The sequence below is a fragment of the Macaca thibetana genome, chromosome 19 (genome assembly GCF_024542745.1).
Source record: "Macaca thibetana thibetana isolate TM-01 chromosome 19, ASM2454274v1, whole genome shotgun sequence".
NCBI lineage: Eukaryota > Metazoa > Chordata > Mammalia > Primates > Cercopithecidae > Macaca > Macaca thibetana.
In genome coordinates this window covers 33,748,280-33,772,570 of record NC_065596.1, presented here as the reverse complement: position 1 = coordinate 33,772,570, position 24,291 = coordinate 33,748,280, and the positions used below count along the sequence as shown (strand labels likewise).

At 42.8% G+C, this 24,291-nt stretch overlaps 2 protein-coding genes across 7 annotated transcripts in view; both read right to left on the bottom strand.

The window, feature by feature from the left end:
• The window catches only part of LOC126943010 (zinc finger protein 845), a 223,377-nt gene that overhangs the window by 144,646 nt on the left and 54,440 nt on the right, over positions 1-24,291 (bottom strand). The window lies entirely within an intron of this gene.
• On the bottom strand, positions 17,691-18,250 carry LOC126943073 (40S ribosomal protein S18-like). Its single transcript, XM_050771427.1, has one exon. It carries the CDS (start codon positions 18,203-18,205, stop codon positions 17,867-17,869), a length of 339 nt encoding a protein of 112 aa, XP_050627384.1. The 5' UTR covers positions 18,206-18,250; the 3' UTR covers positions 17,691-17,866.

Below are 24,291 nucleotides of genomic sequence, written 5' to 3'. Positions count from 1 at the left end.
TTATTTGAAAGCAGTAGTAGGATACATTACCACGGGTTACCACAGAAAGATAATAAAATTCATCTTCATAGATCATATTAGGAAAAAAAGAAGACAACACTGCCATGAAAATACCAAAAAAAAAAAAAAAGTGATCAGGGAATGCTACATTGGGGGCAAACACATTAGAAAATCTAGAATAAAATGTGCTTTCCTCTTCAAAATCCAAATCACCAAAATTGAGAGGTAAAGAAACATTTTTAACTACATATTTAAGTAGAACCATTCTTTATTCCACCATTATAGATTGGGTGCTCGCAGCCTAAGTCTTTCTTGGCTTACTCTATGGGCAGAGGCTCAGGGCCCTGAATTTTTACCAGCTCCTAGCAAAGGCCAATGAGTGTACTGATATAAAAGACAAGTGAAGAAATCTCTTATTTAAAAACCGTCTGTCCGAGGCACCAAGTCTCCATAACTGCTCATCCGGCACCCACACAATTCAGGGTGCTGGGTGAGCATTCCTTGCAATCGTTGACCTTCGTATGATCACTAAAATTTTGTTTTTAATTTTTTTATTTTGTTTTTTGTTTCTCTTCTTTTTGTTTTTTTAATACATATTTTTTCGATCATTACAATTTCTGAAACGTTTTTTGAATCAGGCTCCATCTTAAGAAATACTATTAAGCAATTAAGTAATCTTTACCTCAACATCTAAAACCACCCACCACAGAGGTTTCTCACTCTTCTGTTTCTCCTGTTGGAATAAACCAAGGCCCAAAGTAGTAATGGACAACCTGTTGTCTTCCTTCCCTCCAGGAGCCACTCAGGTAAGTGGACCCTCGGCGAACTCTACTCCTCACAGTGGGGCTTCCACGATGAAGGGAGCAAAGACCACTGAGGGGAAGATCCGTTCTCCTGCTGGCATTTATACTGCCCCAGAGCCCCGCAGTCACTCCCCCTGGCTAACCTAATCGTGACGTAATCACATCTCATCTAATTACCTCTCCCTCTTTCTCCATTTCTTATTCTGTTCCTAGCACTTTCATTTTATCACACGTGTACATCCAAAACAAATAACATAATTTGCTGTTTGCCCTTCCCATCATTTTAAATTTTAACCTAGAACCATATATTTTGAACAACATACACTATTTTCTGCATGTTTAAAATGTTCATACATAAGCCCAGGCTATCTCATTCTGTGTCTCTAAAGGGGATGGGCAGCTCAGTCTCCCATGGCAGGGAGCTCAGTGGAAACCAGGACTGGAGATTCTGGCCTCTGTGGGGCCAAGGATAAGTGAGGTCTAAGAACAGCCTGGCTCACTGTGAGTCCGGGAATGGACTAGAGTATGCAGTGTGGCTGTGGGGGATGGGTCACCCAAACTCTCCATGTATCCGTGGAATTTTTAAAAGCCCACCTCAGACGGGGAGAACTGCAAGAAGCCAAGTGTCAGTGCCAGGGACAGCTCCTGGAAAGAGTCAGTGGCTCTTGCTTTTAATCTCTGATGGGAGCAGGAAGGCAAGCACGGCTCCAGGGTGTGGACGGGAGCTCAGCAACTCACCAGGATTTAAAGATCCTGAGGTCTAGGCAATACTTGGGGTTTGGGGATGGAGTGTAGACTCGCCTCTCTGCAGAGATGAGATGGGAGTTGATATAGTTTGGATGTGTGTCCCCGCCCGAATCTCCTGTGGAACTGTCATCCCCAATGTTTGACCTGGGGCCTGGTGGGAGATGATTGGATCATGGGGACGCTTTTCTCATGAATGGTTTAGGCTCCTCCCCTGTGGTTGTGTCCTTGCCAGAGTGAGTGAGTTCTCATGAGATCTGGGCATTTAACAGTGTCCAGCACCTGCCTCCCCACTCTCTTGTCCCTGCTTTTGCCATGTGAAATGCCTAATCCCTCTTTGCCTTCTGCCTTGAGTAAAAGCTCCCTGAGGCCTCCCTAGACTAAGATGCTGCAATATTTCCCATGCAGCCTGCAGAACCTTCCCATACAGCCTCCAGAACCATGAGCTCATTCTCTTTTCTTTATATATGACCCAGCCTCAGGTATTTCTCTATAGCAATGCAAGGAAGGGCCTAATAAAGGAGTGTTCCCAAGAATTCTCACAGAGATATCAGGGTGTGGGTCTCTCTGTCCTATTCGGGTGGGTTTCTCACCCACAGGCTTCCTGAACCTCTCCTGTGACAAAGGACAGAAGAAGAGGTCGCCCTTTCTACATTTCAAGGTCCTTCTGCCCGTGGGTGCAGTGGTGGTGTGGGGAAAGGAATATGAAGTTAAAAGATATATTCTCAAAATTCACATGGGATTTTCCAAGATAATCTCATCTGAGGAAGATGCTCTGGGAATGAGGAAGAGCAAGAGAAGGATGAGGAGATAGGAATGGCATGTTCTCCAGTAAATGTCCTGTCCTGGGTTAATTGCTGTGTTCTCTCTTTCTCTGAAAACATCATGGTTTTGTTTGTTTGTTTGTTTGCCATCAATAAGAAATTCACTTGCTTTCAAAAAATCCAAAGGCTCATATCATCCAGAAAACTGAAACAGGTTAAATTACCACTTTTATGAAGCAGAACTGCTAAAACTTCTTCCCTGAAACGTCTTTTCTTGCATTAATCCTTTTACCTCCCCTGTGTTTATCTTAAAAATTCATGCACAGTGAGAAAAGAGGAATAATTTTTTAAGATCTGTGGCACCAGATGATGACCGTAGTTCGTAATAAGGCATACTATAAACCTACACAATTAATAAGAGAGTGAATTTCAAATGTTCTTGACAAAAAAGTGACAATTATGTCAATAATGGATATGTGAAACTGATTGACCTCACAATTCCACAACATATACATCTATCAAAGCATCACAATGTACTCCATAAATATGTACAATTGTTATTTGTCAATTAAGTTTACGTTTTAAAAAGTCACATACCCTTTTAAAAGAAAAAACTACCTGTAGCTTATTTCTCTACCCAATTCCTCCACCCTCAAGTGTATACTATGTTCTTTTTGACCCCATGCAAAAATAAAATCTTAGGTTAAGTACTTTCAATGATGGAAAAAAGAGATTTTTTCTTAGAAAGCGATGTTTCCAATCATACTGCATTCTTTTTATTGCAAATGTGTAATAGATTCAAAAAGTTTTGGGGTGCCTACTATTTATATTTAGTTAATTTATTTTTAAATTGACAAATAGTAATAGTGCATACTCATGCATTCTTTTCAACGATAAAATATTATTGATTTCTTTACCCAGTTCTTCCTCCCACAATCATATACTACATATTGTCGGACCCCATGCAAAAATAAAATCTCATGTTCAGCATTATCAATTACCGGATAAAAGTGTTTTTGCAGGCAAAGATATTTCCAATTATAGTGGATTGTTTTTTATTGCAAATATTTAATAGATTCAAATAGGTTTCCAAGGTGTCTACTACTTATGTGTATATTTAATTTATTTTTAATTGACAAATAGTTCTTGTGCATACTCACAGGGTAGGTGGCGACCTTAGAATAGGTTTAGCGTAATGATCAGATTAGGGCGATTAGCATGTCCATCATGTCAAGCCTGCTTCATGTCTGTGTGTTGGGGACATTCACTCTCCTCCCTCTAGCTACTGGAAACCTTACGTTATTGTTAGCGATAGCCATCCTGCAGTGCCATGGAGCACAACACAGTGGGTTCCTAGGTGCGCTCTCCAGCCTGGGCGCGCTGGGGGCGTCTCGTGGCAGGACTGAGCCACGTGGGCGTGGACTGCACGGGGTCAGTGACTTCAAAAGCCTCACCCAGATCCTCTGCGCTTACCGCCTGCAAAGCACCGTCAGCTCTGCTCTGGAAGGGCGTGTCTGCTTAGATGTCCCCAGCAATTTCTTGCACAGGCGCTGGAAGGGAAGTTTGCAAATGAGGAGTTCAGTGGATTTCTTTCTTTTCTTTTCTTTCTTTTTCTTTCTTTCTTTCTTTCTTTCTTTCTTTCTTTCTTTCTTTCTTTCTTTCTTTCTTTCTTTCTCTTTCCTTCTTTCTTTTCTCTCTCTCTTCTTCCTTTCTTTCTTTCTTTTTTTCTTTCTTTCCTCTCTCTCTCTCTCTCTCTCTCTCTCTCTCTCTCTTTCTTCTTTTGAGACGGAGTCTCGCTCTGTCGCCCAGGCTGGAGAGCAGTGGCGCGATCTCGGCTCACTGCAAGCTCCTCCTCCCGGGTTCACGCCATTCTCCTGCCTCAGCCTCCCAAATAGCTGGGACTACAGGCACCCGCCACCACGCCCGGCTAATTTTTTTGTATATTTAGTAGAGACGGGGTTTCACTGTGTTAGCCAGGATGGTCTCGGATCTCCTGACCTCGTGATCCGCCCGCCTCGGCCTCCTAAAGTGCTGGGATTACAGGCGTGAGCCACCGCGCCAGGCGAGTTCAGTGGATTTCTAACCAAGTCCCATTTCACGGAGAGCGCAGTCCTGCGGGGACCAGGAGGTTCCTTCCCGCTCCGGGAGAGAGCGCTCCTGCCGGGCGTTGGTAGCTGCGGCTTCCTGGCTGCTTCCCAGCGTGGATTTGCACCCTGTCGATTTCCTGCGGGTGGGGGGGTGCACGACCATGGTTGGAATCCTTGTTTACCCGTCTTCTCCTTGGGCTGGAATTCCCAGAGCTGGAGGCAGTGCAGCCACGGCTGCGAACTCAACACCAGCACGTTTTTAGAACTGGAACCCCCTTTCTTTTTTCTTTTCTTTTTTTTTTTTTTTGAGACAGAGTCTCGCTCTGTCGCCCAGGCTGGAGGGCAGTGTGGAGATCTCGGCTCACTGCAAGCTCCGTCTCCCGGGTTCAGGCCATTCTCCTGCCTCAGCCTCCCGAGTAACTGGGACTACAGGTGCCCGCCACCTCGCCCAGCTAGTTTTTTGTATTTTTTGGTAGAGACGGGGTTTCACCGGGTTAGCCAGGATGGTCTCGATCTCCTGACCTCGTGATCCGCCCGTCTCGGCCTCCCAAAGTGCTGGGATTACAGGCTTGAGCCACCGCGCCCGGCCGGAACCCCCTTTCTTTACCTCTGATGTTCATTCCTGAGTTTTTAAAAACTACTGTTTTAAAAAACATTTATTCCAAGTGGTGGGCTTACTGGAAAAGCAGATAGATGTCGATAATGTTTTGTGATTTTATGCATTCATGTGTGAAACGCATTTAGAGTGATAATCCAGTGTGCAGTAAATGTTAAAAAACTTTGTCTTTTTCATTCCAATTCGAAACCCTTATTTTAAAAAATTTCTTGACTCCAAAGTCATGCATTGACTATTTCGTCAGCACTTCTGTTCCTCGGGCTGGAGAAGCACATTGGAAAATGAATGAGTGTGCTTTCAGCGCTATCTGCATTTCTAGAACAGCATTTTTTTGTATATGCATGTAGGTTACAGACAGGGCGATTTTGGGCGGGACCTCGTGCAGCGCATGCGCTGTGGGAAGTGTTGGCCTAAGGGCTGCAGGTCTGGGCCTGTGTCTTCCACTCATGTGCGGGTGTGCGCGAGAAGCGCCGTTAAAGACAGAACTCATGTTGTTAACTCGTCTCTCTCATCCCCCCAATCTGAGCTTCCCAGATTCCTCAGGTCCCGCAATGCCCGAGTTGATGCGCTGAAAGAGCAAAGAGATCAAAAAATGAAAGGCGGGAGAACCGCGCCGCACATTAGTTGGGATACTAGGTTTTACAGTCGTTGGCGAAGGCAATTTAGCAATTATCCAACTATAGAAATAACGTGCAATCACGGTGGAGCAGGAATACATGTGTCAGAGCCACCCAATAATCGGCAAGTTCGCACATCAGCGTGTTCAGCCACCTACACTCCCTGGTGCGTTTCACAGCAGGAGACAGACAAGCACATGCGACTCTGTACCGGGTAAACAGGAGCGATTCAGTAACATGCTTCATTCATACGCACCAGGAAATAGGATGCAGTGTTTCCGAGAAGGAGGTATAAAAACATCTTCCACACTCATCACTGACTGGGTGAAGCAATACCAACAAGTCCAACATGAACAGATTTATATGAGTTTTGAGGGAAGACAAAATGCCTTAATAATGTATACGTGTGCCGGGCGCGGTGGCTCACGCCTGTAATCCCAACACTTTGGGAGGTCGAGACGGGTGGATCACGAGGTCAGGAGATCCAGACCATCCTGGCTAACACGGTGAAACCCCGCCTCTACTAAAAACAAAAAATAAGCCAGGCGTGGTGGCGGGCGCCTGTAGTCCCAGCTACTGGGGAGGCTGAGGCAGGAGAATGGCGTGAACGCGGGAGGCGGAGCTTGCAGTGAGCTGAGATCTCCACACTGCACTCCAGCCCGGGCAACAGAGCAAGACTCTGTCTCAAAATAATAATAATAATAATAATGTATATGTGTATGTATGTATACAAATAGACGTACGTGTATGTCCATCTATACAAACATATGTGTGTCTACATATTTATCTGTATTTGTATCTATGTCTACCTATATAGATCTATGTCTCTATAACTCTACATTTAGATATAGATATGAAGATACAGATCTATATCTGTCTATATATAAGATCTTCATACATGTATCTATATATAGAGATATATAGACATGTATTTATAGAGATATCAATGTATAAAGGAGGATACATCTCAAACTGATAACAATTGTTATGCCTGGGATCAGCCTTGTGTCTTCGCTGGGGTTATTTATAGCTTATTTTATTTAACTGTTTAAACAATTTGTCATTAAATTTGATCCTGTACTTATCAGTTTCCCATGACTCCACCATTACATGAACTCAGTGCCTTACAGTACTTATCAGTTTCCCATGACTCCACCATTACATGAACTCAGTGCCTTACAGTACTTATCAGTTTCCCATGACTCCACCATTACATGAACTCAGTGCCTTACAACAGCACCTGTTTATTTTCTCCCCATAGGTCAGAAGCCCACAGTGCTTGGCTGTGTCCTCCGCTCACGGTCTCACAAGGTGCGAATCTCGGGATCAGCTGCCTGGGCTTTTCTCTGCAAGCTTGGGAGAGAATCTGCTTCCACGATCATTTAGGTGGCTGACAAATCCCCTTTTCGTCTCATGATTTCCACCTGCCTATCCTCTTCAGCGCCAGCAGCAGCCTGTGAAATCCCCCTCTTCCCTCCAAGCCATGACTTCCTCTTCCCTGGTGTCTCTAACTTCTTTGTCTGCTTTAAGAGCTCACCTGATTACGTTAGACTCGCCTGGATCATCCAGGATAATCTCCCGAATTCATTTCAGCTGATTGTTAATTACACCCACAAAGTCTCTTTTGCCTACGTGGAACTTAATCACACGATAACATCAGGGATTGGAGAACCAACCAGTGCATTTTCTTTTTTCTTTTTTTTTTTTTTTTTTGAGACGGAGTCTCGCTCTGTAGCCCGGGCTGGAGTGCAGTGGCCGGATCTCAGCTCACTGCAAGCTCCGCCTCCAGGGTTCACGCCATTCTCCTGCCTCAGCCTCCCGAGTAGCTGGGACTACAGGCGCCTGCCACCTCGCCCGGCTAGTTTTTTGTATTTTTTAGTAGAGACGGGGTTTCACGGTGTTCGCCAGGATGGTCTCGATCTCCTGACCTCGTGATCCACCCGTCTCGGCCTCCCAAAGTGCTGGGATTACAGGCTTGAGCCACCGCGCCCGGCCTAGTGCATTTTCTTGATGATAAAATATTATTGAAAAAATATTATCAATGTAGCAACAAAATGATTACCACTCTTTACCTCTTGCGATGGTTTCCAGTGAAAGAAAAGCAAAAGGAAAGAGTGCTCAAATGTTGAATTCTGTATTTTATTTTCTTAATATGCTATATTTTAATGGCATATGAATAATATGCTATTAATATGCGTGTGCTATATTTTGGGAATACCACAATAAATAAAAGGAGCTCATCCTTTTGAACTTGGGACACAAAATAAACTCAAGACATCCACAGAGCCAGGAAGGGGCCTTCTGACAACTCTTTCTATCACCGAGCACCAGGTGCCAGGAAACAGCCTCTCTTGCCGGACCCACTGCAGTCACATTCTGTACCTGGTGTCCCAAAGGGGAAGAGAAAATGCTGTGGCATGTTGCACATCCCAGATATTCCCTGTGGCCCTCTATGGCATGTTAACTTTTAAGTGTTCTCGGGGGTGTTTTACAGAATCATAATCTGCTCTTCATGAACTGAAACTAGAGTCTATCCATGACTCAGTGAGTCCACTGTAAATGAGAGAGATGATGAATGGAGAATGAATTAGTGACCTCCAATCTTCCCCAGTGCCTTCCATCACACCAGCCTCCATCTAGTTCCTCTCTCCTCCTTCATCTCCCCTGCAGCCTCCCTCTCACCACCAAGTATGTTTTATTGATGTATAGTATACATAAATTAACATTCACGCTTTTTAGATGTTCCACTCTTTAAGTTTTGACAAATATATACCACCACAACGTGAGTATAGAGATTTTCCATTACTCCAAAGATTCTCTCCTGATTCTTTGAAATAAATGTTTCACCCTACACACTATGGGAACCTGGGATTGGATTCCTGTCCCTATATCTTCATCTTTTTCAGACTGTCATATAAATGAAATTATATGGTACATAAGTCATTTAATTGTGGTTAAAAAACATAAAATTTACCATCTTAACCATTTTTAATAGTTTGTTAATAAATATATTTACATTGTTGTGCAACAGATCCCTAGAAGTTTTTATCTTGCAAAACTGAAACTCTTCTACCCATTAAACAATTCCCTCTCTCTCAGCCCCTGGTCACCAGCCTTCTATTTTGTGCACCTATGAACCTGCCTGTTTTGGACACCTCATGTAAGTAGAATCATGCAATACTTGTCTTCTTGTGATGGCTTATTTCAGTTAGCATACTGTCCTCAAGGTTTAAGGATGTTGTAGCATGGTGTGTGGGAACCTCCTTCCTTTTTTTACCTTTTTTTTTTTTTTTGAGACAGAGTCTTGCTCTGTTGTCCAGGCTGGAGTGCAATGGTGTGATCTCAGCTCACTGCAACCTCTGCCTCCCGGGTTCAAACAATTCTTGTGCCTCAGCCTCCCAAGTAGCTGGGATTACAGGCATGTGCCACCAAACCTGGTTAATTTTTTTATTTTTAGTAGAGATAAGGTTTCACCATGTTGGCCAGGCAGGTCTCAAACTCCTGACCTCAGGTGATCTGCCCACCTCAGTCTCCCAAAGTGCTGGGATTACAGGCATGAGCCACCACGCCTGGCCTAGAAGTTACTTCCTTGTTAAGGCTGACAATATTCCATTGTACATATAATACAACATTAGGTTTATCCATTCATCCATCAATGAACATTTGGGTTGCCTCCAGATTTAGGGTATTGTGAATAAGGCAGCTATGAACATGGGTGTGAATACATAACATTTTGAAACTGAGTTCTTTCAGCCAGTTGAATGCCTTTGATATTCAACCATGAGGTTGTGCATTTCACGCGTTCATTCATGTTTATTGCTGAATGTTGTCCATTCTATGAATGTGCCACGGCTTGTTTATTCATCTATCCATTGCTGGACATTGTCCGGTCATTTCCAGCTTTGGAGATTATGCTGTAATGCTATAAACGAACCACATAGATGTGGTTGTGGTGATGCAGCATTTTTATTTTTATGTTTAAACATTTAAGATAGTCTGAGGGTTGTACCTTTTGGAATTCTCTTTTGATTAAATTTAACCTTTAACTTAAAATTTTAGATTCCATTTGAAAGGAGATTACAGAGTTTTACAAAACTCATTAGAATGTACAAAAAACAAAACACTGGAGGACTACTAATATATCATGAAACCCCACAATTCTCACCAAAGTTGTAGTACTAAACATCTGTCCAAAGAAGAAAATAGTGATGCTGTTGAATTAGTTCCACATGAGCATAACAGCTCCCTTACCCGTCTTCATCCCTGATACAGGGAAGGGATAGAAATCATGGATCAGTGAGAAGGATAAAGAGGGAGTGGCTTTGGGTATTTGCCTAACAACAGATCTCAGCTTGGGGATAGGGGTAATGCAAATATATGTCATGTCAGATAAATATTAGTTACTGCTCGTATTGCCTAGCAAACCAGGAAATTTATGATCCCCTGTGAAGATTTTTATCCCACAAAGTGAATTTTCAAAAGCAAAAAGGAAAAATGTGTTTTCTCAAGGCACTTTTAAATTCTCCTTGTCCAACAAGAGTTACAAAGAAGTACAGAGGGATGACTTTGAGCTCTGCTCTTTGTCCCGTACCTGTGAAGATAAGCTATCAATTTACATTGTCTGGGTGAGATTCAACAGAATTGTTTTAGGGTAAAGGTTTGGGGGTCCACAAGGAATTTCCCTGTGAGTAAATTGTGAGGGGGGTTATGTAGCACTTTTTATTTTATTTTATTTTATTTTGCTTTTTGAGACACAGTCTCACACTGTCGCCCAGGCTGGAGTGCAGTGGCACGATCTTGGCTCAACGCAAGCTCCACCTCCCCGGTTCACGCCATTCTCCTGCCTCAGCCTCCTGAGTAGCTGGGACTACAGGCGCCCGCCACCACACCGGGCTAATTTTTTGTATTTTTAGTAGAGACGGGGTTTCACCGTGTTAGCCAGGATGGTCTCGATCTCCTGACCTCGTGATCTGCTTGCCTCGATCTCCCAAAGGGCCGAGATTACAGGCGTGAGCCACCGCTCCTGGCCACCACTTTTTAAACAATCTTTGTAGCTATCTTATTTAGGAAAAATTGGGAGGCAGGTTTGCCTGATGCCGTTCCCAGCCTGACGTTTCCTTTCCCTTTGGCTTAGTGAGTTTGGGGTCCCAAGATTTATTTTTCTTCCCCACCGTAATACTTGATAAATAGAAACAGGTACAGAGAAGCAACAGGGAAAAGTTAGACTGATCTCTTTGGCATTAGATTAGAGTCAAGGACAATAGTATGAACACATATTTAGCTATAGAAAGTTAAAGCCCATAACCCCTGGACCAGTCTACCCAGGAGAAAAAAAGTACGTGGTTAGATAAATACAGAAAAATTATTAACATGTGTGTAAACATATTTCCTAGGTCTGCCTGCTGAGAAGGCCAATTAGCAATGATACCCCAGCAGCAATGGGAACACCCAGCACCCACATCTTGATTTCTGATGTCATTCTCTAATAAAAGGCTCCTTGGAGAAGCTGCTGAGTCCAAGGCACGGGTAGGGAAAATTCAAGATGAGCCTGGGAGATCGTGTAGTGGCAAAAAGCAAGAGTAAGGAAGTGCTCCAAAAACAGAGCCGACCTAAAAGGGTGCCTGCATTCTGTCCCTGGTTCTTTGCAATTAATTCAGTTATGACACTACCGGGTGTTAACAAGGACTTCACAAGTGAAGGGCTGTAAACTAAAAATAAAATTCTTAATCCCCCAACAGACTGAGCAGACTCCCTCTTGGCCAAGGGGAACCCAGAAAAATGTTAAAATCTGAATTCCCAGACATGATGGGAAGAGAGGTTGAACGGCCATCCTGGGAAGGGAGGTTGAATGGACCTCCTTATACTCCCTCCCTTTTGGAGTTTAGGCACAACTGACCGGCACTGATATTAAAACAGAGATCATGGCCAGGCGCAGCGGCTCATACCTGTAATCCCAGCACTTTGGGAGGTCAAGGCAGGTGGATCACTTGAGGTCAGGAGTTTGAGACCAGCCTGATCAACATGGTGAAACCCTGTCTCTACTAAAAATACAAAAAAAATTAGCTGGGCATGGTGGCGCACACCTGTAATCCCAGCCACTTAGGAGGCTGAGGCAGGAGAATTGCTTCAACCCAAGGGGCAGAGGTTGTAGTGAGCTCAGATCACACCACTACACTCCAGCCCTGATGACAGAGTAAGACTCCATCTTTTTTTTTTTTTTTTAAAAAAAAAAAATATCATAAGACTGAGAGAATGGACTCTTTGTGGTGATAAGATACCAAATTATAAACAAGACCTAAGGCCATGCCAGGCAAAGGTTAAGTCATGCCCTGCAAACCATAAAATGTCATTAAACATGCTTTTAAAAATTAACCCAGTATAATGTGGCTTACTTTCCAACCTGACACCGGTAGAAAATCACACGGAAGGTAGCAGATCCCCTTACCTTAACTTAACCATTCCTAATACTGACTTCAAGTCTTTGGAGCACCTAGAAAAAGCTTAACTTTTCAACCAATTGCCACCTGAAGAATCCCTAAAACCCGTCTATGACTTGTAAGCCTCACTTTGAGATGTCCACCTTTTCAGACTGAACCTATATATACCATTCGTGTATTAATGATTGTTACCTACAATTCTTGTCTCCCTGAAATATGTAAAACCAAACTATAATCTGAACCTGAAAGGCGTACTTTCTCAGGACCTCCTGAGATTGTGTTGCTCTGGGCCATGATCACTCATACTGGCTCAGAATAAACCTTTTTAAAATGTTTTACAGAGTTTGTTCTTTTCTTTTCTCTTCTCTTTCTCTCTTTCTCTCTTTCTCCCTCCCTCCCTCCCCAGCCCCCTCTCTCTTTCTTTCTTTCATTCTTTCTTTCTTTCTTTCTCTTTTTTTTTTTTTTTGAGACGGAGTTTCGCTCTGTTGCCCAGGCTGGAGTGCAGTGGCCGGATCTCAGCTCACTGCAAGCTCCGCCTCCCGGGTTCACGCCATTCTCCTGCCTCAGCCTCCCGAGCAGCTGGGACTACAGGCGCCCACCACCTCGCCCGGCTAGTTTTTTGTATTTTTTTAGTAGAGATGGGGTTTCACCGTGTTAGCCAGGATGGTCTCGATCTCCCGACCTCGTGATCCGCCCGTCTCAGCCTCCCAAAGTGCTGGGATTACAGGCTTGAGCCACCGTGCCCGGCCTCTTTCTCTTTTTGAGACAGGGTCTTGCTCTGTTGCCCAGGCTGGAGTGCAGTGGCATGACCGTAGTTCACTGCAGCCTCTACCTCTGGACTCAAGGGATCCTCCTTCCCCAGCCTCCTAAGTAGTTGCGACCACAGGTGTGCACACAGTGCCTGGCTAATTTATTCATTTTTTTTTTTTTGTAGATATGGGGTCTCCCTTTGTTGCCTCAGCTGGTATTTTTCTCTGTTAATAGGGCAAAGTCCTTCACAGGACTGACTGCCCCACTTCAGATGTCAGCTAAAAGTCTCAGGCAGCCCCAAGCCAAATGCAGCCCTGCTAAGTCAAAGACAAACCTGGGGCTTCCCACAGGTCTTTTAGTTCAATAATTTGCTAGAATGACTCACAGAACACAGGAGAATGCAATACTAACAACTACCATTTTATTATAAAAGCTATCAACAAGGAGCCAGATGAAAAGATACATGAAGTAAGGTCTAGAAGGGCCCAAGTGTAAGAGTTCCTGTCCCTATCAAATCAGCAGGTACCAATTTCTCAGTCCATTGACATGTTTCCCATGCCAGAAAGCTCCCCCAAGCCTTCATGTCTGAATTTTTTATCAGGGTGTAATTACCTAGGCATGGTTGATTAATTCAATGGCCATGAGCTTGAACTCAATCTCTAGCCTCTTCCCTTCCCAGTGATCTGGTGACTGAAAGGTCTTACTTCTAATTACATAGTTGGTCTTTCTGGTGACCAGTCCTCATTTTAAAGCTATGTAGGGACCTGTGCCACGAGTCACCTCATGAGTATGACAAAGGCATTCACCATTCAGGAAATTCAAAAAGATTATGAAGCTCTGGGCCAGTCACGGTGGCTCACACTTGTAATCCCAGCACTTCAGGAGGCTGTGGCAGGCAGATCACTGGAGGTCCAGAGTTTAAGACCAGGCTGGCTAACATGGTGAAACCCCGTCTCTACTAAAGATACAAACATTAGACAGGCGTGGTGCCATGCACCTGTAATCCCAGCTACTTGGGAGGCTGAGGCAGGGGAATTGCTTGAACCCAGGAGGTGGAGGTTGCAGTGAGCCGAGATCATGCCAGGCACTCCAGCCTGGGTGACAGAGCAAAACTGCATCTCAAAAAAAAAAAAAAAAAAGATTTTGAAGCTCTGTAACAGGAACCAGGATGAAGACCAGATATATATTTTTTATTATTCCACACCTGACCAAAGCTGCAAAAACAAGTAACAAAATTAATTCCTTAGCAATGAATTATAAAACAAAATATAAATATCAGTGAGTTCATGTTGATATGAATAAACAATTGAATAAACAAATAAATGAAGGAGAAAAGACATATCTTCCTTACAGAAGGATGGCAAATAATCTGTGGACACCTCCCAGCAGATGAAGGTTAATTCAATATCCCTTGCACACAAATACACATACTCACTTTAAATGTGTAATGGGCTTAGACACTCCCTTCCAAAGATTAGATTGTGGAAAGGAAAACACAGTAACCATATAGTGAAGAAACTTGACAAACACCATCTTAACTGATCAAGATTAACATCACCAGAGATAACTCATCCAAATTGCCTCAGACTGCTGACAGCATATGATGTGATGAGTGTGGTCTTCTTCCCCAAAACCCATGAAACTAGTCTACCCACGAGAAAAACAAAAGACAAATTCAATTTTCATGACATTCTAAAAGTAAAACAGTGCTCTTCAAATGTATCAAGATCATGAAAAACAAAACCACAGAGCAAAACAGGGTGGGCAGGCAAGATGACTAAACATAATGTGACGTCTGGCCAGGTGTGGTGGCTCACGCCTGTAATCCCAGCACTTTGGGAGGCTGAGGTGGGTGGATCGCCTGGGGTCGGGAGTTTGAGACCAGCCTGACCCACATGGAGAAACCCCATCTCTACTAAAAATACAAAATTAGCTGGGCTTGGTGGCGCATGCCTATAATCCCAGCTACTTGGGAGGCTGAGGCAGGAGAATCGCTTGAACCCGAAAGGCAGAGTTTGTGGCGAGCCAAGATCGCGCCATTGCACTCCAGTCTGGGCAACAAGAGCAAAACTCCGTCTCATAAAAATAAATAAATAAAAATATATATAATGTGATGTCCTGGACTGGATCCTGAAAGAGAAAAAAGACTGTGTTAAAACGGGTGAAATATAAATAAAGTCAGTTAAGAGGAATGAACCAACGTTTGTTTCGTAGACTTGACAAATGTTTCATGGCAACACGTTTACATGAGGGATACTGGGTGACAGATATTTCAGAACTCTCTGTGTTATACTTGCAAATTTTCTCCAGATCTAAAATTATTCTAAAATGAAATGTTTAGTTAAAAAAATTACAACCATTTATAATTTACAGAGGATCATATTAAAATATTTCCTATGTTTGAATTAATATCCTTTTTATTTCTTTTGAAGGTGTTCATTTTGCTCCCTTGGTGACTTCAAAATCAATATAATGTTCTGCATTAGGCCAGGCACGGTGGCTCACCCCTGTAATCCCAGCACTTTGGGAGGCCTTGGCGGGCGGATCACTGGAGGTCAGGGGTTCGAGACCAGCCAGGCCAACATGGTGAAACCCTGACTCTACTAAAAATACAAAACTTAGCCAGGCATGGTGGCACACACCTGTAATCCCAGCTACTCAGGAGGCGGAGGCAGGAGAATCACTTGAATCCAGGAGGCAGAGGTTGCCTGCCTCAGTGAGCTGAGATCACGCCACTACACTCCAGCCTGGGTAACAGCGAGACTCTGTCTTAAAAAAAAAAAAAAAAGAAAAGAAAAAAAGTTCTGCATTAAACAAAACAAATTCATGTATTTTGGCTTCAAATTGGTATTCATCTGCTGCTCCAAGGCTGATGGTTTCTTCCAAAAACTTGTCTCCTTAAGTTGGAAATGAAAAAGTCCATACTGAAACCTACTTCTTGCCAATATAGCCAGCTGCTATCAAGGCTTAATCCAGAACAATCTACCTTTTGAATATCTCAAAAATCCATTCAATTTCTTTTTTTTTTTTTTTTTTTTTTTTTTGAGACGGAGTCTTGCTCTGTGCCCCAGGCTGGAGTGCAGTGGCGCGATCTCGGCTCACTGCAAGCTCCGCCTCCCGGGTTCACGCCATTCTCCTGCCTCAGCCTCCCAAGTAGCTGGGACTACAGGCGCCCGCCACCGCGCCCGGCTAATTTTTTGTATTTTTTAGTAGAGACGGGGTTTCACCGTGTCAGCCAGGATGGTCTTGATCTCCTGACCTCATGATCCGCCCGTCTCGGCCTCCCAAAGTGCTGGGATTACAGGCTTGAGCCACCGTGCCCGGCCAATCCATTCAATTTCTTTCCCACCTGCCAAATCCCTATTTACTTGTTGTCTCCTATCTGCACCCTTTGTTTGTTTGTTTTGAGACGGAGTCTCACTCTATCACCCAGGCTGGGGTGCAGTGGTACAGTCTTGACTCACTGCAGCCTCTGTCTCCTGAGTAGCCTGATTGCGGTGACATTGGTGTTCACCATTACGCTATACCATAATAGTCGCCTAGTTGTGTTCTTTATATATCTATTCACATATTTGTATATATACATATATACACACATACAAAGACACACACCTATATATGTATAAACATTTATCATATTCACTTTATAAATTTGGTTTGATAATTTCCTATTTTTGTCAAAGTATTTATTCTACATATCAGTATAACTTCTGAGTGAATATTCATAGGTCTGAATAAATTATCATAAGCACTAAATAATTTTATACGACCCAATGTATTTAATGTGGGTAGATGTTAAGATACCAGCGGAAAAACTCATTTCATTGCCTGCAAAGACTAAAAGTACTATGGCATCCATCACGGAAATTAATGTACAAAATTAGGTAGGTTGTGCACTAAAATACGAGACATGAAATATAAAAGGTGATAAAGTATTTTAGGGTAGAAAACAAATTAATCATTTTAAAGATTATGTAACTATATATTTATTATTTTAAAACAACGAACTGAAACTTGAATTAATATTTGATTTGGGAAACCTATGAAAATATAATAAATATGCAAAATGGAATTTGAAAGTATGAAATCTTGTGCATTCAATACATTGAAAAGAGAAAGAGGCTGGGCGCTGTGACTCACACCTGTAATCCCAGCACTCTGGGAGGCCAAGATGGGTGGATCACAAGGTCAAAGGATCAAGACCATCCTAGCTAATACTGTGAAACCCCATCTCTACTAAAAATACAAAAAAAAAAAAAAAAGAAATTAGCCAGGTGTGGTGGCACGCACCTGTAGTCCCAGCTACTTAGAAGGCTGAGGCAGGAGAATCACTTGAACCCGGGAGGCGGAGGTTGCAGTGAGCCGAGATCACACCACTGCACTCCAGCGTGGGTGACAGAATGAAACTTCGTCTCAAAAAAAAAAAAGAAAAGAAAAAGAAAATAGAGAGAGATGAATAGTGAGCTTTGGAATAATGTTGAAATGTTCATAAAACAGAGAAAATATAACAAGAAACATATGAGCTTTAAAATTGCTTTCTTCTGATGAGATTATATGTAATAATTAGTTTTAAAATTGAAAATTTAAAATTAAGTCCTTAATCGTTTGCTATCTGAAACCCTCTATTATGTTGTTAACTTTTTCTTAAAGAACCTTCCCTAATTTCAGGAAGGAAAACAGTCTCAGCATGATTAACAGACCGCAGACATTCTCAGCAGACACACATTTACTGCCTCTATTAAGCATGACACACCTGTATTACAGAAAAATAATTATAGTTCAGCAATTCCTATTCAGTCACATTGTTTTTGCTATGAATTAGATAATTCAATTAGCTCTGTCATATTCGTTATCCCATGCATAGAGCTTTTTTTTTTTTTTTTTTTTTTGGTATATAAACTATTTATTAACAGACAAGGCCTACAGACTTATTTCTTCTTGGACACACCCACGGTGAGGCCACGGCGGCCAGTGGTCTTGGTGTGCTGGCCTCGGACACGAAGGCCCCAGAAGTGGCACAGCCCTCTATGGGCCCGAATCTTCTTCAGTCACTCCAGGTCTTCACGGAGCTTGTTGTCCAGACCATTGGCTAGGACCTGGCTATATTTTCCATCCTTTACATCCTTCTGTCTGTTCAAGAACCAGTCTGGGATCTTGTACTGGCGTGGATTCTGCATAATGGTGATCACACGTTCCACCTCCTCCTCAGTGAGTTCTCCTGCCGTCTTGGTGAGGTCAATGTCTGCTTTCCTCAACACCACATGAGCATATCTTCGGCCCACACCCTTAATGGCAGTGATGGCAAAGGCTATTTTCCGCCGCCCATCAATGTTGGTGTTGAGTACTCGCAAAATATGCTGGAACTTTTCAGGGATCACTAGAGACATGGCGGCAGCACAAGCGGCGGCGCGTAGGCCTCCTGTGGAAGAGACCTATGCCATGCATAGAGCTTTTACAGAAATAGTTACACCACTTCCTAAAATATCTCTGTGACTTTTGCACACCGTATTAAACAGTGGATTAATTTTGAAATTACAATCCTGAAGCACATTAAAATTCAGACTTTGATAACACTTGGATTAAACACCAAAAACCCCTTCAATGAGAATTTTGTTATATTACATTAGCAGTAGTCACGGTTCAGTTTAGGATTTCAGACCTCCAGTCCCTCTCCACAAGCTCAGCTCATGCCCCAGGCATTATTCCTTCTTCCTATTTAGTTTTGTCCCAGACCAATTTCTACCCCAAAAGAGTTTCTTTTCCAGACATGCACACCTACCCAGATTCCTGATATATTTCCTATGTACAGACTCCTGCTACAGACTATGTCCCTCAGTCAAAAGTAGAAAATACCAGACTCCTTCTTGCTGCCAGGACTGTGAGCTGAGGGTGACGATCTGAACAGTCAAAGCATGTGTGGGAGGGAGGAAGGCAGAGCCTGAAATGTGGCTTTGTGATTCTGTGACCTCATCTCCCCACAAAACTGCAATTAGGATTTCACCTGTAGTGTCAATGCCAGCTTACACTTGGGAAGCTGAGAATAGTTCTGGAAAACTTTTTTAATGCCTAGAATCTATTAGAAGTTTCTAGTGAGCATTTCCAAAGAGACCATTGGAGTGTTTGGGAAAGACTGTTTTCCATTATTTCTTATTAAAAAAAAAAAAAAAAAAAAAAAAAAAGCTATGAAAAGATTTTGTGACTATTATATTCCTAATAAGAAAAAAACATTTTAATTAAGTTCTGAATTTATATATAAAATAGCAGGCCAGGTGCAGTGGCTCACACCTGTCATCCCAGCACTTTGGGAGGATGAGGTGAGTGGATTGCTTGAGGCCAGGAGTTTGAGACCAGCTTTGGCAACACAGTAAAACCCCGTCTCTACCAAAAATACAAAAAATAGTCAGTCTCATAACCTGGTCTCCAAATAAATAAGTAAATAAATAGAACTAAATGTAAAAATAAATTCAAAAAATAAATAGTAATTTAAATATTCAGCATGCCTGAGAAAGGTTTATTTAGAATACAAGACATGCGCCGGGCGCGGTGGCTCAAGCCTGTAATCCCAGCACTTTGGGAGGCCAAGGCGGGTGGATCACGAGGTCAGGAGATCGAGACCATCCTGGCTAACATGGTGAAACCCCGTCTCTACTAAAAATACAAAAAACTAGCCGGGCGTGGTGGCGGGCGCCTGTAGTCTCAGCTACTTGGGAGGCTGAGGCGGGAGAATGGCGTGAACCCGGGAGGCGGAGCTTGCAGTGAGCCGAGATCACGCCACTGCACTCCAGCCTGGGAGACACAGCGAGACTCCGTCTCAAAAAAAAAAAAAAAAAAAAAAAAAATACAAGACATGCAAATAAGAGAATGTGGTTCAACATGTTTAAAATTAAATAAGAAGACAATATTAACTGGGAAAATAGTTTTTTACCCTTGTAAATTATTTCTCATTAGCAAATTAACTTAGAAATCATACTCTATTAGTTTAATTATTAGTGATTACACATCAGAATATAAGAACAAATAAATTATTAGTGGGTATATATGTATTGGTTAGATACTTGAAATGTATTTTTAATAAAATACTTCAATGAACTTCTTCATTTTCTTACATTTATGTTATTTTGACCATGAGCATGCTATTTCTGCAGGTGATTATGTAGTCTTCCTTAAGATGTCCATTGTTTTACCATAATGCTAATCTTCAGAAGAAAACTGAGGCCCCAAAGTCAAGTGTTCAGATGACTGCAGGGTGACCAACAGTGTGACCACCACCTCCTCAAAGCCAGTGAGCTAGAACCACCCTATTAAGTTGGTCCCAGCTTCGTGACCATCAGAAACTGTAGGATAAGAGAAGACTGTAGGTTTTTAAAAATTATTTTCCTTTAAGTTTGGGGATACATGTACAGAACGTGCAGGTTTGTTACATAGGTATACATGTGCCACGGTGGTTTGCTGCACCCATCAACCTGTCATCCAGGTTTTAAGCCCCACATGCATTAGGTATTTGTCCTAATACTCTTCCTCGCCTTTCCCCTCACCCCCTGACAGGCCCCTGTGTGTGATGTTCTCCTCCCTGTGTACATGTGTTCTCATGTTCAACTCCCACTCATGAGTGAGAACATGTGGTGGTTGATTTTCTGTTCCTGTGTTAATTTGCTGAGAATGATGTTTTCCAGCTTCAACCATGTTCCTGCAAGGACATGAGCTCATATTGTATTTTACGGCTTCATAGTATTCCACGGTGTATAGGTGCCACATTTTCTTTATCCAGTCTATCATTGATAGGCATTTGGGTTGGTTCCAAGTCTTTGCTATTGTAAACAGTGCTGCAACAAACATCCGTGTGCATGTGTCTTTATAGTAGAATGATTTATAACCCTTTGGGTATATATCCAGTAATGGAATTGCTGGGTCAAATGGTGTTTCTGGTTCTAGATCCTTGAGCAATCGCCACACTGTCTTCCACAGTGGTTGAACTAATTTACACTCCCACCAACAGTGTAAAAGCGTTCCTGTTTCTCCACATCCTCACCAGCATCTGTTGTTATAAGAAGATTGTAATTTTTTTTTTTTTTTTTTTTTGAGACGGAGTCTTGCTCTGTCGCCCAGGCTGGAGTGCAGTGGCCGGATCTCAGCTCACTGCAAGCTCCGCCTCCTGGGTTCCCGCCATTCTCCTGCCTCAGCCTCCCGAGTAGCTGGGACTACAGGCACCCGCCACCTCGCCCAGCTAGTTTTTTTGTGCTTTTTAGTAGAGACGGGGTTTCACTGTGTTAGCCAGGATGGTCTCAATCTCCTGACCTCGTGATCCTCCCATCTCGGCCTCCCAAAGTGCTGGGATTACAGGCTTGAGCCACCGTGCCTGGCCGAAGATTGTAATTTTAAGCCACTCAGCTTTGGGGTAATTTTTTATGCAGAAAGATATAACTAGTACAGCCTATGAACCATCAATGCCACTTTTCAGAGACATCCGGATAACACATACACATTCAAAATTCGAGAAGTATGCTGATAGAATTGTACATTCTACCTAATATCTAAAAATGAAGCAATAGGGCCTGGGTACAGTGGCTCACACTTGTAATCCCAGGACTTTGGGAGGCCAAGGAGGGCAGATCACTTCAGGTCAGAAGTTCGTGATCAGCCTGGCCAACATGGTGAAACCCTGTCTCTACTAAAAATACAAAAAATAGCCAGGCATTGTGGCACACGCCTGTAATCCCAGCTACTCGAGAAGCTGAGGCAGGAGGATTGCTTGAACCCAGGAGGTGGATGTCGCAGTGAACTGAGATGGCGTCACTGCTGGGTGACAGAGCGAGACTCTGTCTCAAAAAATAAATAAATAAATAGAACAACATTGAAAGTCTAAAATGAGGAAACTATTAAAGTCCGGTACATTCATATTCTTTAAAATTAGAAAATATCCCCAGAAAGTACTTGTGATTAAGAAAATCAATTGGTGGGGTTTAGGTAAAATATTAGTACAGAATTAACAGTGCACTGTGACTATATGTACTATCCTATACCTTAAATACATATTAAATGGTCTGGAAAGATACAGCTCAAACTAATGAAGGGATATGTTGACACAAAACTAGTATGAAACAAGGAATAATCAATGGGAACATATTACTATCCACAGTATTTACTTATTGTACAAAATTTTTCCCAGTATGAGTTATTAAGCAGAGTGAAAATTTAAAATTTTTCAAGTTTAGGAACACATTTCCTTAAACTTTTAACCCTGGCCATCTCAATTATTTACCAGTATGGAGGGGTCAGGAAAGGAAAACTTTCATTTTCTACTTCTGAATTTTATTTTCTTCACCCCCAAAATTGCAGCATTAGAACATTAAAATACACATCCAGAAATAAATTCCATTTCATCATGAAAAAAAAGTGACATAATCTTGGGGCATGTGCATTTTGAAGCTCTCAGCAGAAAATCAAAGGACAAATGCCTTTCCCATATTTCCTACACTGGGAGCCACGATGTCCTCAAACTTCCCTCCTGACAGCCTTACATGTGGCTATGTCCCCATCTAGGGGAATTAGACTCTCCAACCTACAGTTTATATATTCCACCACCAAGAACTGTGCCATACACTTTAAAAACATTTCTTAAGGCCAGGCGCAGTGGCTCACGCCTGTAATCCCAGAACTTTGGGAGGGCCAGGCAGGTGGATCATGAGGTCGGGAATTCGAGACCAGCCTGACCAATATGGTGAAACCCCATCTCTACTAAAAATACAAAGTTAGCCGGGTGTGGGGGCACATGCCTGTAATCCCAGCTACTCAGGAGGCTAAGGCAAGAGAATCACTTGAATCCGGGAGGGAAAGGTTGCGGTGAGTCGAGAGAGTGCCACTGCACTCCAGCCTGGCAATAGAGTGAGCCTCCGTCTCAAAAAAAAAACGCAAAACGACAACAAAAAATTAGCTGGGCGTGGTGGCGCGCACCTGTAATCCCAACTATTTGGGAGGCTGAGGCAGGAGAATCGCTTGAACCCGATAGGCAGAGGTTGCAGTAGGTGGAGGTTGCAGTGACCAAGATCGTGCCACTGCACTACAGCCTGGCGACAGGGTGAGACTCCATCTCAAAAAAAAAAAAAAAAAAATTTAAATACATATATGGATTTTATATGTAAAATAAATAGAATTTTTATATGTGTATGTTTATATGTAAATAACATATATATGTATTTTTATGCTAAAATACACTCTCATTTTTTCACCCTTCACCTATTATCAGATGTAATTCCCAGTTACGAAAACAGAGACTCAAAGAAGCAGTGGATAGGGCTTGGTTTACTCAGATACCACCATATAGGCTCCTCTTCTCTTGAGGAGCCTCCAGTCAGCAAGTTTCCTCTCCGGGCCCAAGAGAAATCAATTCAGTTGTCCAGGAGCACTGCCAAACACATATTATGTTAAAAATAGTCTTCCGAATAACTGAGAATAAAGACTTTACAAACTAAAGGCCAGGAGCAGTGGCTCACGCCTATAACCCCAGCACTTCGTGAGGCCCAGGTGGGCGGATCACATGAGCTCAGGAGTCCCAGACCAGCCTGGCTAACACGATGAAACCCCGTCTCTACTAAAAATGCAAAAATTAGCCAGGCATGGTGGCATACGCCTGCAGTCCCAGATACTCGGGAGGCTGAGGCAGGAAAATCGCTTGACCCAGGAGGCGTAGGTTGCCGTGAGCCGAGATCGCGCCATTACAATCCAGCCTGGGAAACAGAGAGAGACTCCATCTCAAAATAATAATAAAAATAATAATAACGATATTATATTAGTAATTAATAACTTAGGCAAAACACAAGATACCAACTCTAATAAATCCAGTACTTGGATTTGTAATTTATCTCAAGAAGCGCGCATTAGAATAATAAAGAAAGGAAAATAAATTTATATCGATACAAGCAGAAATTTTTGTTCTTTTAAAGCCAAACCTCAGCTTTCCACCCCCACAGCCCAGGGTCTGACCCCATAAATTCTCTGGAACTCAGCCCACGATGCATCTCTGCCTCCTGGGTGACTGGGGAACAGAAACAAAAATTATATTCCAGTGAAAGTCAATATAAAATTTTACAGTCCGCACAGGCACAAAAATGCATCTCATTCTAGTTTCCATCACCTACGCAGACAACTCCAGCTTTCATTTAATTAAATAAAAATTCTAATCGTCCAGATCTCAGAAGTTCCTGGATCCAAGCGCCCACCTGTTCCGTAGCCCTCTCCCATCCACCAGGTCCCAGCGCTTCTCCCGCTTCATCGCAGGACGCGCCTCCATCGCTCGCAAAAACGTTTCCAAGCAAATCTTTTCCAACTTAAGCTCCCATTCCAATATAAGGGATCTATGGGTCTCTAATTTTTTGCTTAACTAGGCTTCAAAGGACACCAAAGAGATTCAAGGGAATCCAAAAGTGAAGAATCGAGTACTGCTGGACGACGAACAGACCCAAAAAAGTCGCTGGGA

Coding starts and splice junctions, on each gene's coding strand:
- LOC126943073 (XM_050771427.1), bottom strand. CDS start 18,205: ATGTCTCTAGTGATCCCTGAAAAGTTCCAGCATATTTTGCGAGTACTC.